Source organism: Pleurodeles waltl, chromosome 3_1, assembly GCF_031143425.1.
Source record: "Pleurodeles waltl isolate 20211129_DDA chromosome 3_1, aPleWal1.hap1.20221129, whole genome shotgun sequence".
Classification (NCBI taxonomy): Eukaryota; Metazoa; Chordata; class Amphibia; order Caudata; family Salamandridae; genus Pleurodeles; species Pleurodeles waltl.
Window position 1 is genome coordinate 1823750951 of NC_090440.1, and position 14069 is coordinate 1823765019.

At 44.1% G+C, this 14069-nt stretch overlaps 1 protein-coding gene across 1 annotated transcript in view; it reads left to right on the top strand.

Annotated features, from left to right (window-relative positions):
• The first annotated feature begins 1119 nt into the window (after nucleotides 1–1119).
• Nucleotides 1120–14069, top strand: part of CAVIN2 (caveolae associated protein 2) — a 77944-nt gene continuing 64994 nt past the window's right edge. The window contains exon 1 of the mRNA XM_069225870.1: nucleotides 1120–2334. Within this exon, the coding sequence (XP_069081971.1) occupies nucleotides 1846–2334 (489 nt within the window). The 5' untranslated portion in view covers nucleotides 1120–1845. The remainder of the gene's footprint in view (nucleotides 2335–14069) is intronic.

Here is a 14069-nt window from a genome sequence, read left to right on the forward strand (position 1 = left end):
TCGGCTTTCTTTCCCTGCAGGCAGGGCCACTGGAATGATGTGAAGTGAATTTGCAGCTGCTGTGTTTTCAGGATATCTATAGATTTGCTGCAATTTCTACGTAATTCAGTTGCGTATTACGTACTGTATTTGAGTGTTAATATGAGATGAAGCCTTTGCCCGGACAGTGTTAACATGTGGATAAATGACAAAATTATAAAATAACAGTACCACAGAAATATGCCACATTAGGTCACATAATTTGCATTTGTTGCTGCAAAATTTGGTCCTCCCCTGTCGCATAATTTTAGTAGCCCGGTCTATGGGACATTTTTATTAAACTCTGAAATATGTCCTCGTCCAATGAAAGTCTGCTTCATAAGGTTGACCGGGATCCCACAACAACTTCTGAAATGCCTGTGTATTCCTTTTAAGAGAAACTACTGCATAATTTAATCTCAAGATAATGTAAAATGTTTTTACAAAATCAGTGATGTCCTTGATGTTGTACTTTGCAAGTGCACTGCAGAACAAGGCTAAATACAACGCAAAATAACATTCATATCTGGGCGGATGTTGCTTGGTCTCTCTTTACGCTTCACATAACATCACGCACGAGGACACAAAGCTTGCTGACTGCACGATGGATAATTGTATTCGTGGTTTAAACATGATATTATTGAGCTGACGCTTTACATAAAGCATCCCCGGATTTATGCGCCAACCACTGTGTTTCTTTAATAGCTCGTGATTTCCATAACACATGCTGGTATTACTGATTGCTGTGAAATTGGAAACCATTGTTCTCCTGAACATCTGCGACGGAGTGAAGCCGAAACACATCAAGCATCCGCAGAGAAGTCAAAGGACTACAACGCTTTATTCTGGAATGAAACATTCACCAGGGAAAAGCGTGCGTGTGTTACCATTGTAGGTTTGCAGCAGGGGGAAAGGTTTACTTTACGCGGCCAAAAGTCAACCTGGCACCTGCCCAAGTTAGGGGTGTTTTGTTTCTTCCAGGCCTGGCTGAAGTCATGATGGAAACACGGCATGCCAAAAAAGACATAACCTCTGCAGGACCTTTTCGGGGAGGATGAAGGTGTGGTCGCGCTGCACTTTCCTCGGGTGAGTGAGGTTTGTGATCTGGGACTGCCCTCCGCCCTACTCCTCCCGATGGGAGGCGCGTGAGCACAAGGCTGCGTGCAGGGAGACCTATGCAGCTTCCCTCCGCCCGCCCCTTTCAAAGTGGGCGGCTGCTCGCAGTCAAAGGCTGGGCGTGTTTTTCTCTCCGGTGCAAAGCAAAGTTTGAGAGTCCCTTCAGATGAGCTGGAACCACTGACAGCAGCAAAAGGAGGTTCGTTTTCCTCGAAAAAGGAATGCGTTGGACCTGCACGAGTTAGAAACTACTGGGGGAAGAAAGCGGGACAGGCGCTGGGGGAGTTTATTTCTATGTGGCTTGGATTAGTCTAACAAACGTTTAGAGAGGAATTGTATTCATTTTGCAAAGCAACTTTATTGAGAAGTCCATGAGTTAAGGCACTTATGCATGGAAGCGGGGCAATATTAATGAGAAAGGCTGAAGTTTGAGATATACCAGAAAATCGCCAGAGTACCTATTAGTGGAAAGCATCAGAAATGTTTCATCAGAAAAAGTGCAACTAGACATATCAGAAGGTGCAGAAACAGAGAGGCTTCAGAGGGTGCAGTGAAAGGCTTCAGAGGGTGCAGTGAAAGGCTTTCGAGGATTTAGTGAGAGACACCAGGAGTTGTAAGAGCCAGCAGAGAAGGTACAGTGAGAGGTATTAGAAAGTCTTCAGTGACAGCCTTCAGCAGGTGGCATAAGAAAAGATACTTGCAAAGGTAATAATGGGGGAAGGGGCCATGCAGGCAGAGAAGATGAGTAGTGGAAATCTACAACCCCACAGCACACAGCCTGAGAGTCAGGAACTGCAGGTACCCAGCCCGGCTGAGTCCCCCCGGTCCAGCCCCAGCCCAGGGGCAACAGATACCATCCAGGATGGAACACATGTGAACGCTATCACTGTGCTCACCCTGCTTGATAAGCTCCTGGTCATGCTGGACTCAGTGCAGGAGAACCAGCTCAAGATGGAGAAGCGCCAGATAGAGTTTGAAGGCTCTGTTAAGGTAATTCAGGGCGATCTGACCAAACTGGCCAAGAGCCACACCTCAACCAGCAACGCAGTCAGCAAGCTGCTTGACAAGTCACGCAAAGTGAGTGCCAACATGCGAGATGTGCGTGAGCGCATGGATCGACAATACAGCCAGGTGAAGAGGCTGGAAAGCAACCACAGTATGCTGCTGAGGAGGAACAACTTCAAGGTGCTCATCTTCCAGGTCAGTGCTAAGCTCATGGTCCCTAATACATTCACCCATTCTGTGCAGAAGGAACAAGTTCAGGGTTTTATCTTTTTAGCTAGAGCTAAACTTCTGGGGCTGATTTAGCAATCTTTCACACAACACAGCAAGTCAACATGCAGCTCTGCATGAAGGGGAGAGTGCAGGAATGCATCATATTTACCAATATATAGTGCATTCCGTCTCTCTGCGTGCACTGACGCACAATCTGCTCTCCAGTATCAACACAGGCACTGTTGTGCCATGGTGAAAGGGTGCCTGCATTGCAGGCAGGATTGTTTTTGTGTAGGAAGGGACATCTTTCTGCGCAAAAACAATCCTCCAAGGCATTTTCCTCTTTCTACACATTGTGTTCTGCAGCACGCTTAGAAAGAGGAAACAATGAGAATAAATAAATATATTTCTCCTTATTAAGCCTCCCCTGGGAAGGTGTAGCATTTTGACACATTTCCAGGTCCACCACTAGTGATAAATCTAGGGATGCACCAAAATCCATTAGTGGATGCATGGAAACACCCACACTCCACCCATGGAATGTCTTGCTAGGGCAGAGTAATGCAAGGCAGTGACTTGTGATGCCTTACGTTACTCCAAATTTACCAAGCAATGCAGGGCCACGCAAGGAGGCCTTGCATTGCTTGGTTAATCTGACTTTAGAATTGCGTTGCGCTACTAGGTCAGTTGTTAACCTCTGATTTTCCATTACTTACAGCTCTATTTTCTTCATCTTTTAGATGTGTAATGACCCCTTGAATCCAAGCATTTATTTTAATCCTCAGGGGTGCAATGCTGAATGTTCAGCCCTTCCTTTTAACAATGGAACGCCCCTTGTCCCGGTGTAACAAAGCTAGTCCTGAACCCCTAAGGGATGGATTCCTTATTGTATGTACTGCAATTAGGTTAATCATGAGTGAGTTTTGTCTTACCAGTGCCGAACACTGTTTCAGCACTAAATGCATAGCCTCCATGTTGTTCTCCCACAAGCCTGAAGTGCTCGTCTGTCACGTCAGTTGTGGTCTCTCCCTGGTGCTCACCTAGAGTAAAACTCTTCCACATCTAAAGAGAGAAATCTTAGAGAATCAAATCCCAGTTTAAAAAAATATATATTATTTTCACGTAACCTCATGCTACTGTGATACCATGCGCCATGAGCTAAATTTCTTTAATGCAAATTAGATTTCGTTTTTGCATTACCTCTCTCATTTCTGTCCGTTTATTTATTCGTTTGTGTGTTTTAATGGACTCAGGCATAACGCATCGTTGCCACTTCAGAGAATGTGTGACAGTGTGTAAAACATATTTACACATCTTCCACCTCAGTTTGATTGACATGCCCACCTACCCTGATGTACAAAGACATCACCATCGAGGGAGCAGCTGTGCCCTTCCCATTAAATTCACGTCATGGTTTTATTCGACAAACTGCATGCTAAAATATTTCCTGAACTGGGCATGCTCTGCCGGCCACACAGTTAGTCTAAAAGCCTGCCAGTTCCACGAGGCAGCACCAGGGGCGCCATGGATCCAAAAAAAGGTGTGTGATCTGGCTAGGAATGGGAAGCCAAGACACCAAAACAATGAGAAGTGTAAATAAATCTCCTCAAATAAGAATTGTCCCCCTGAAAAAAAACTAACACCTAATCTCCCTCACATTGCTTTAATCTCCCGCAATTAGGAGCCATCTCCTTTCCCCCCAGCTAACTCCACAGGGCCTCATAGCCCGTCTCTTTTTCTTGTTCCTTCTACCTCAGGTATACAGGACAAACCAATCATCCTGGCATCCTTCTCAGCTTTAGAACTTCTTAGTAATTGTTTCTCACGTGCACAGGATAAACTAAGCATTACAACACTTTTATCAGGTTTAAAAAATAGTTAACTATACATATGATGCAAATTCTAATTCTAACAAGATAACCCAGGGCCCATTATACAGCATACAGCAGCCAATCAGTAAACAATAGAAAGACAACATCCACTGCTGTACACCTCTCTAATTGCATCCTTAATTTTTTGCCCGAAACTGTTTTTGGCCAGTCCACAATAGTGAGGTTGGCCAAAGCCCTAAAATTGATATTTGTCACCATTGTATTTAATTTGTTCTTGGCAGAGGTTCACTTAGGATATGAATTTCCACAGTCTACCACCTCACAGAGACACCCCGTGTGTATGTTATTAGGACACAGGTTTGGTTGGAAGATCACCTTACTTCATAAAGCATCATGGTGGGAGCAACCTTCACCCTCCGAACCACTTCAGCGACTTCCACCTTTGCCAAACGATAATTGTATGACCTTCCACCCACTGACACTCCGTGTTGTAAAAAAAACACAACTACAGACGTAATGCTAACTTTCTAAAGTGCTAAGAGACAAGTAATATGCAAACACTGAACGATACAAAAACATGCCATATCAATAGAAAATGGCCAGCTTAAATTTCATGCCTGCAGTACGACAACTTGAGAGCTGTTTGCAGGCTGGAGCTGCATCTGTACGGGTTTATTCCTTGTACATGTTTTACAAGTGCGGCCTAATGTAAGACAAAAGGCCAGCATAATGTTCTACTTCTGTGATGACAGACTTTTTTGTTGGAGAAAGTAAAAGAAAAGTAACTGAAACATTTGAACTAAAACAGCACATCTCTCTCTTGGAAACACACATATTCTGTATGTATGTATGCAGCTAATTTTAAATACGCAAAGTAAGACAGTAGTCTGTGTTGGTAGTTTATGGGCTCTAACGTCACGCACGCTAGATTATTTTATCCTCTGAGGCAGGGCAATACAAAGATCACTTGGGCTCATTTAGCTGTGTTATTAGCCCCAACAATGCACTATTGTTTAATCTAAGACTGTCTCAAGCGCTGCCAATGTTTGCCCCGGGCCCACTCAGGGGCCATGGAGCCGTTTGCCATAGACCTGTTGGTGATGCCTCACGTTTAACAGGTAGGTGGTAACAGAATCCGGGATTTTTTAATCTATTTATACTTTTGTCTTTAATAAAAAAAATAAAAACTGGCACGTTCATTTCGATAGATAATTGACTTATTGTCATCTTTCTAAATCCAAAACATCATCAGTTTTCGAATAAAGGTAAGCATGTAAATTTCATCGCAGCACGTCCTTATCAAAGTTGTCATTAAAACAAGCACAGCTACCTTTTCTTTTTCACCTCTCAAAAAACAAAATGGGGGCTGATTATGAAATGCCCAGAGTTTGAAGAGGGAAATAACGGGCCAATTCCTGTCACTATTTCCTCCACCAAACTCCAAGTGTCACGGTTTATAGTCCCTAAAAAGTGGGGATGTTCCACAGCTCTGCAGTTCGCTAAAAGCAAAGATCCTTTTGAAATTCTTTTCTGTCAGGGCATAGGCAGTCTGTGGAAACTCAGAGAACAAGCCTCATAAACCAGACCATTAACTCTTAAATGGAAGGTAGCTCGTGAAATGTTCCCATGACAGGATTTAGCTGGTACGCTTATCAAAGCTTATTGATCAGCATAGAGTAGACATGGAACACTGCCTTAAGAACAAAAGGGAAAATAAAAATATTTATATACCTAAATAATCAACTTGCCAAGATGTTTAGTTGTGTATTCTCAGTAAATTGTGGGTTCAAATTTAAATGATTAAAATACTTTACTTCAAACAGATGTTTTTACTTGCCATAGTTTGTTTTTAGGTATGGAGGCATTGTCTGTTTCTCACATCTTAAAGAACTAAATGAAAAGTATAATAGGGTAAAGTAATTTATTAATTTATAAGGTGTTTTACTAAAATATGAATACATTATGAGAGCTGTGGGAGATTCCTGTTTCTGTTCAGAACTGAACTCTGTTGGAGTACTTGCTAAAGTTGCCTTCCCAAACGTATGACTGTCTTAGGATGCACTTTTGAGCACACAGGTTTTTACTTAAAAGGACATGACTGTTATCAAAGCCATAATGTGCATACTTAACATACTATTGGATTTGGCCCTTTTTGCAGGGTCATCCTCAAACTTTTTTGCCTTCCTCCTCCTATTTTTCTGACCTCTTTTTGTTGGCTCTAGGACTCTGGGTACTTCATCACTGCCGATCAGTGCTAAAGTGCAGGTGCTCTCCCCTCTAAACTTGGTATGATTGGTTTACACCTGTTTGGCTTATTTAATTTACCTGTAAGTCCCTTTTAAAGTAGTATACCATATACCCTGGGCATGTAAATTAAATTCTACTTACCCAGGCCTAAAACTCCCTCTTAATTATACTTAAGTCACCCGTAAGGTAGGCCCTAGATAGCCCTGTGGGCAGGGTGCTGTGTATGTAAAAGGTAGGACATATGTCTCTTGGTACTACATTTACTAGTAGTGACAAACAGCCTATTTAGTTTCTCACTACTGTGAGCGCTGCTCTCTCATAGGAGTGCATTGGAAAGGCCATGGCATATATCTATGTGGTATCTTCTGACCTAGGAGGAATAACGTTTAGTATGTTTGGAATGGTAGTGAGAAATGCTGCTTACTGGTGTAGCTGAATTTTTTATTACCATTATAGAAATGCCACTTTTAGAAAGTGAACATTTCTCTGTGCTCATGACTGGTATTTTGCAGCTTGACTTCAATCCACGTCTGGGGTAGAGTGCATACTTCTCAGACAGCCAGTACACAGGGAGGTTGGATGTGTAACAGGATTGCATCTGCATACTGAATTGTCTTCCTGCGCTGGGAGATTGAGAGGTGCGGCACACTTACATTTGTATGGCTGTGTCCTGCCCTCACACAAAGGGCTTGTTTACCCCATACTGTTGTCTGGAGCCAGTGCTGGAGGAGAAGGGGGCATTACTGGAACCGGTTAGTGCTGTTTAGAACCTCTCCCTTTCCATCCTTTGTGGAAACTGAGCAGAATGAGTATGAGTACAGGGGTTTGTCTACCACATTTTTTTAGACAAGGAGAGACACTGAGAGAGCACTTTTGAACAGGGACTGAATGTCTTCCAGAGGGACTGCTGGATTACAGAAAGGATTCACCTGAACTGCTCTTCCGTTTGTTGCCCTGCTGCCTGGTGTCTGCTGGGTGGCAAAAAGAACTCATAAGGATTGCTTTTCTGCTTGTTACCCTGCTGCCAGCTTGTTCTCTGACTTTGGGGTTCCCGCCACACTGTGGGTTGCCAGGAGGTATCGCCATTTCTTCCTGCCTGGATGAGCTCGCCTGCTGCTGTTCAATACATGTGCCCCCTCTGAGTGCCCCATTGCTGTCTCCAGGGGCTGGGAGTGTGCCCCTCTTCCCTCCCCGTTTCATAATTACGCACGTCGGGTGAAGCGCTTTGTGAGGGCTGAGAGCGTGCCTCTGTTTTGTCCTTGAGAACTCCCTGCGCATGGGGACCGCTGTCCTCTTTGTCCTAAGAAGAGCGTGTGGAGAGCACTCTGGTCTCAACAGCCCAGGAATCGGGCAGCAACGGGTCCCACCCATCATTCTGTCCTCAGGACACAAGCAGGCTCTCACTCCAGCTGCTGTATTTCTTGAGCGAGGCTGCGCTTGCTCTGTAGTGTTGGGCTGGTTCACTGCCACAGACCCAGGGAGTGTGATCACGCCTAGAGAGGCCAGCTTTGCCCCCGATGGGCAGAGAGGAATTGTGGCCCTCCAGTTATGCCCAGAAGACTACCTCCGGAGACCTGTGGCTCGGAGGCGGCCGAGTTTTACCCTGGATGCAGCTGCACCACAGGTTTGTGGGCAGCTGCACAAAACCTACTTTCTACGCAGGGAGACTGTGAAAGGTCTCCCCACCAATGAGGGAGATGTGGGGCCCTTTTCCCTTTGTTTCTAGCGCACAGAAGGTGCATGGATCTCCAGTAGCTGCACCACATGCTTGCATGCTGCCAACCTGCCTTCACCTGCACGCCGGGAGATCAGGTGAGGTCTCCTCGCTAATGTAATAGGTGCGTGGGCACCCCCTCTTTCCTTTTTTTTCACCAAACCATTCACCAGGGGCTTGCAGAATAAGGAGGAAATCTCAAGGAAGGTCCAGTGTCTGCTAAGCCCTCCAGCCCAGTCTGCAAACATTGTTGGAACTGGACAGAAGACCCAATACCACACCCCTGCTGAGCATCTGCCACATGAGGTGTAAAATAAGCGCAGGTGTGCAGGATTGGTGTGGTGATGCCCGGTGTGCATGGCGTAGGGTGATTCCCCAGCCACTCTTTTATGACATGCTGCATGTCTATGTCCCAATGCTGATATAGGTCTTGCTTTCTGCAGAAAAAGACACAAAACACTGCTTCAGGGGACACTGTGATATGAGCAAGAATGTCTCATTCATGATGTTTTTGGGCCAAATATAGATGTTTCTTTGTATGGGGATTCATGAGGATGTTTGTGTATGACACATGCCCTATGGAAATGTTTTTCATGTTATGTTCATTTATTGGGGTGATGATGATGACCTGACTTCTGCTTGTGTTGTAGATTACCAGTAACCTATGTGTTTACCTGACAACTGCTTGCTTTTGCAGAGTACTAGTAATCTGTGTGATGTTTTGACAACTGCTTTTGTGGCAGGGTATTAGTGATACATGTTGTTTTTGGTCTAATGATGTTTTGTGCAATACAGTTTATTTTTATATAACTTGTAGTGTCTCCTTTGTGTGTATTTATTGGGTCACGTGTGTTGTGTGTGTTGTGCAAACGCTTTGCACATTGCTTCTGAGATAAGCCTGACTGCTCGTGCCAAACTCCCAAGGGGATGAGCAGGGGTTATCTTGGGTGCGTAACTCTCTCGCCCTGACTAGAGTGGGGTGTTCTGCCTGGCTGAGGTGCATACCATAGCCAACCAGAAACTCCATTTCTATCACGTACTGTGTTTGTTGATCCTGACGGACTCTGATCCTGATACCGGGAATCTTTCCCTTATCAAGGTTTTCTTTTGTACTTTCTTCTTTTACATTGATGTTTCTCTTCATGTGCACCATGAATGATTGATCCACAGTAATCATTCCTCAAGGCATTGCATCAACACATATAATGATAAGGACTTAAAAATAAAACCTTTACTATATATTAGAGTGCTACTTTCTGTGATTGCATTTTCCCCATATATCAATAGTCCTGAGTAAGTCTTGGATGAAGACAAAACACGTGTTGGGTGTGTTTGGATCTAATCATACATTGTGCAAGCTATATTTGGACTGTACTATGTTCACCTACTGTATGGAAAATAGCATGTGGAACACTGTATATTACACAAATTGCATTTTGCAATGCCAGGAACATTAAGTGTTTTGACAAATAAAGTATTGTTTGTTATTGAATACCTGATGACTACAATAAGTTTCAATTTTGTAATTAGGAAAGTTTGGTGCTCCAGACTTGTATCATATGTGTCAAAAGCAAGTTTGTTGAAGGGAAAGTTACCAAATGTTCACTTAACTTTAGGAACCCTTTCTTATTTCCTGCGGCAGCTCCTCCGCTATGGCAGAGGAGCATCACCCTCCCCCGCAAGCTGCAGCCGCTGCATACCTTTAACAATAAAATTACTGCTTTATTGTTAAAGGGGTGGAGACATTGGGGATGACAGGACAAAGGGGGAGTGCACATGTATGTTTGGCTGACTAGCTCCAGCCTGCCAAACACACATGTCCACTTTGCTCTCTCCAACCCGGCTCTGTGTTGCAGGGCTGAAAAGAGTAGGCACAGGCTCCCGATTGCCTGGGAGCGCCCAGCCAGGGTTGTCCAGCCAATCCTAACGCTGCTTTAATTCAGCATTAGGATTGGCCGCTGATGCGCCTGTGCCTAAGGTGACCAGGAAAGAGCAGTGGTGTGGTGGTGAGGCAGGTAATTTAAAAAACAAATATGTGAATGTGTATTTTGTCCCCCCCACCGCGCGTCACCCAGCATCTTCACCGTGCATCGAGCCATGACTGCTTATTCCATTTCCAGCTATATTTGTTTAATATTTCCTTTCTCCCTCAACCATTCTTGTAAAAACTGGGATGCTTGGTGCTCCTGGGCAACAGCTACATTGTGACCTTTCATTTGTAATTTAATTGTGCATAGAGGTGTGGGAATTGAATTTACAAATGTCCCTAAATACTCACAATGTTACTTTGATCTACAGACGTAAAACAGTCGCAAATTTGGAAAACAGAATTGTAACTATGGTAACCATATCTTTTCAGAAGTGGGCGACCTGATTTCTACTTGGTGAAATGTATCACTTGACAACTTTGTGAACCTCTTTCATCAAAAGTTGGTAAAAGGTTTTCACGAAGAATTTTCTAGCAAGACTTTTTTCAGGAAACATCTTTGTAGAAAAAAATGGCCCCTATGACAATCTGTGTAAGGTACACAAACTTCGCAACTACCCATTGTTCAAAAGTTTTTTTGTTTGCAACTTCACCATCAAAGCTATAATTGTGTATACCCCTGTATACCCCTGCAGTAGCCTAAGCGTATTCTGCCAACAGACTTCACTCTGGGCCTACGTCCAGCCACAGGATGACCCAGTTATTAAGGATGGGACATTCCGTGTCTGGAAACCATCACCTGTAGCGCCAACAGGAACAGTGCAGGGTGGAAGTACGGCTCAAAAAAGACGGAGCCGCCGTGGTAAGACAAGGCTCACAGAGCAGGGGCTGTGTAAAGAAAGGGGATGCAGCAAGGGACATGATGGCGGCGGGGCCATGACGGTGGGCAGGTGCCAAGCTGCTACATTCAAGAGCTGCCGCTTGCAGCAGTAGAAGCAGCAGAAACGGTTCCTGCTGCAGCAAAGGCCTGCTGAAGATGGCCTTGTTTTAAAACTCCGCAACAAGCATCACATTATGCGAAGCTTCTGCGTTTTTAAACCAGACGAGTTGCCCAACTTGGCAACTTCATACACCACGAATCTTAATTCAATAAAAGTGTTCCTAACACTAAGGCAAGAACATGAAATTAAAAGCTCAGTATGTATGGTGTCATTAAAAGCTTTTCTCTTACGGCCATCTAGTAAGAAAGTAACCCAAGGTATATTTAAGTAAAATACCTCCACCAAAAGAAACACAGTGAGAAATCTTGTACAGCACAACTCAATGGCTTCGGCTGTACCAAGGCTGAAAAGCAAAATGGTGCACTCCAAGCGCTTCCATTGAGGGAAAATAATGGGAACCGTTCCCCCCTTATTTAAGCAAGCGGGCACCTAAGCATAGTACTGCATTTTCAGCAACTAAACCTTATCTCAGAAGAAAGAAATACATAAAAATAACAATAAAGCTCAGTTCAGCTGAAAGATCAGTGATTTGCCAACTAAGCATCAGGAAAGATCTCATGCCACACTTCCTCGAACACTGCTCTGCATAGAAGATGGACCACAAGGACAAGGAAGGCGCTCCGCCCTTTTGCAGGGTTGGCGGCTGACGCATCTTGCATTAGCAGGCCTGTTTATGTGATCCGGTTCCGACGGTGTCCTGTCCATGGGCTGTGTTCACAGTAGAACAGAAGTGTTATTGTAACATGATGTGCAATCGGATACACCGGCATGCTATGTTCAATAACAACGTGATACTTGAGTCCCTTGCTTAACAAAAAGCAAAAAGCTGGAGGCCGTTTTCCATTTCTGAGACTGAATCTTGCTGCAGTTCATCTCTGAAACTCTTTGTGTTGTGTCGGAGCAGGACAATAACCTCGTAAAAAGTGTCAGAAAGGAAGTAATTTTATCACTGCAGAGACACTCCACGCAAGGCACACCATTATTCGAAAACTTTACTAGATTACTAGGCTCAAATGTACCAACAACCATATAGCAACATAAGAATCAATTTGCATTAATTTCTCTTTTAGCATTTGAATCGTTTGGTTTTCAGCAGTTGTAGCAATCTCATCCGCAACACCTGAGCTCTCTCCGATAGCCTCAAATCACACATTTTTAATAAACATCCTCAAGAAACATCTCCATGGGCAAACTAAAGTTGAACAATCCTGTTGGTTTTCTTCTCTCCCACACCATCCATGTGTTTACATACCCACATGAATGCATTCACATGCGCAGCTACACACAACCCACACGTTCAAAATATGAGACCTCACAAAGACACGCACGTATGTCCACACATAGCACACGCACATGCATACACTCAAATGAACAACAGACCTAAAAACTCAGGGAAACCATACGCAGCCCTGGCACAGATGCTCAAACCACCCCTGCCCCACTTGACACCTTGCATTATCTTTTTATTTCAAGCCATCCGTTCGCTTCCTTTCGATCTCTCCTCTGTCTCTTCCCCCTCTCTGGCTGCTTCCTCTCTACCTTCCCCTCCCTATTTCTGTTTCTCTCTCTCTGGAAACCCCACCATGCTCCTGCAATTAACCTTAGGGAGATGGGGAAAGTGGCAGAGACAGCCGGAGCACCCCAAGCCTTTCAAAACCGGCTTTGAAGGAATCCCGCCCAGCAGAGAAATGCCTGGTGGAATAAAAGGCCGGTCTGACAGTCATCATACATGACATACACATTACAGGCAGCACGTGCAGCCCATATCACATCACAGCACACAATAGACCCTGATCACCATATGGCACACAAACATGCACAATAAGAACCACAATTTCACATGACGCCCACATATACATACATTACGATCACTGGCACACACGTTTAATTTGTGTCAAGAATTTGAGCAAAGTAACATACGTAAAGATCCTTTGGCAAACATCGTTTTGTATGACCTGGGCTTGCATAGCCACGCTTGCTGATGTAATTGACAGGATGGTGTGAAATTGCTGCACACAATAGTTTGAATACCAGGATGAACAGGATCCCTGAGTAAGAGCTTTACACTGGGCTCTATTATGCCAGCTTGCACGGCCTTTCATGGCAGGACTCTATCTCCCTGCTTCGTAGTGCAACTTGCGCCACAGGTCAGCGCGAGGAATGAATGTGTACGGAAAAGCGCTATGTCGGACCCGAGTTACACAGTTTTGTTTCCATTAGTTTGTGTTACTTCTGGAAATTCGAGTGGAAGTAAAAAACTCTTTGAGCACTACGTCATATTATCTAAACGTAACATAGACTAACAGAATAGATAAAACAAAAGTTTGTCGAATGCTACTAGCTATTGTAAACAGGGCACAGAAGAACAGCTTTTTCAGTTGAATGTGTTGAGGATCTATTCCATAGGGTGAAAATCGTGTTCCCATTTCAAGCACTCTATTAGAGAAAAAGCACAACAGAAGACCAAGAGACATTGTAGGTTACCACTGCATTAGTATAAACCTTTTACCCATGGAAACAGCGGTATGCATTCAAACACAGTGCTTTTGGTAAAAGCGACTGTACTGCTGACTCAGAATGCAGTGGGAAGTTAAAGCTGTAAAGATGTTCTATTGTAACTCAACTGTTATACGTAAAGCACCCCGCTGCCCCGTCAGTAAGATTGCACTCTATAAATGTTATAAATAACTACTAAATAAACAAGCCACATGAGGCATGCCCTTTGTACATTATGGCTTTTTCCATTAACCAGCCAGGCACTTAAGGGGTCTTCAGCCCTCAGCACCTTATAGGGTGGCAGAGGTTCTCCTAGTCCCAACTTCACGATTTTACCTGCAAATTATGCTGCAATGTAAGCCGCAAGGTTAGTTTCCAACCCTGCTATAGAGCACTAGCATCCCTCGCATTATGGTATGATAATGTAGATTTTCCTAGTAAATTACGAAGGAAGGTCTTAATTTTATTAAAGGCACGGAGGCGAGTATTATGCATTTCTTTTC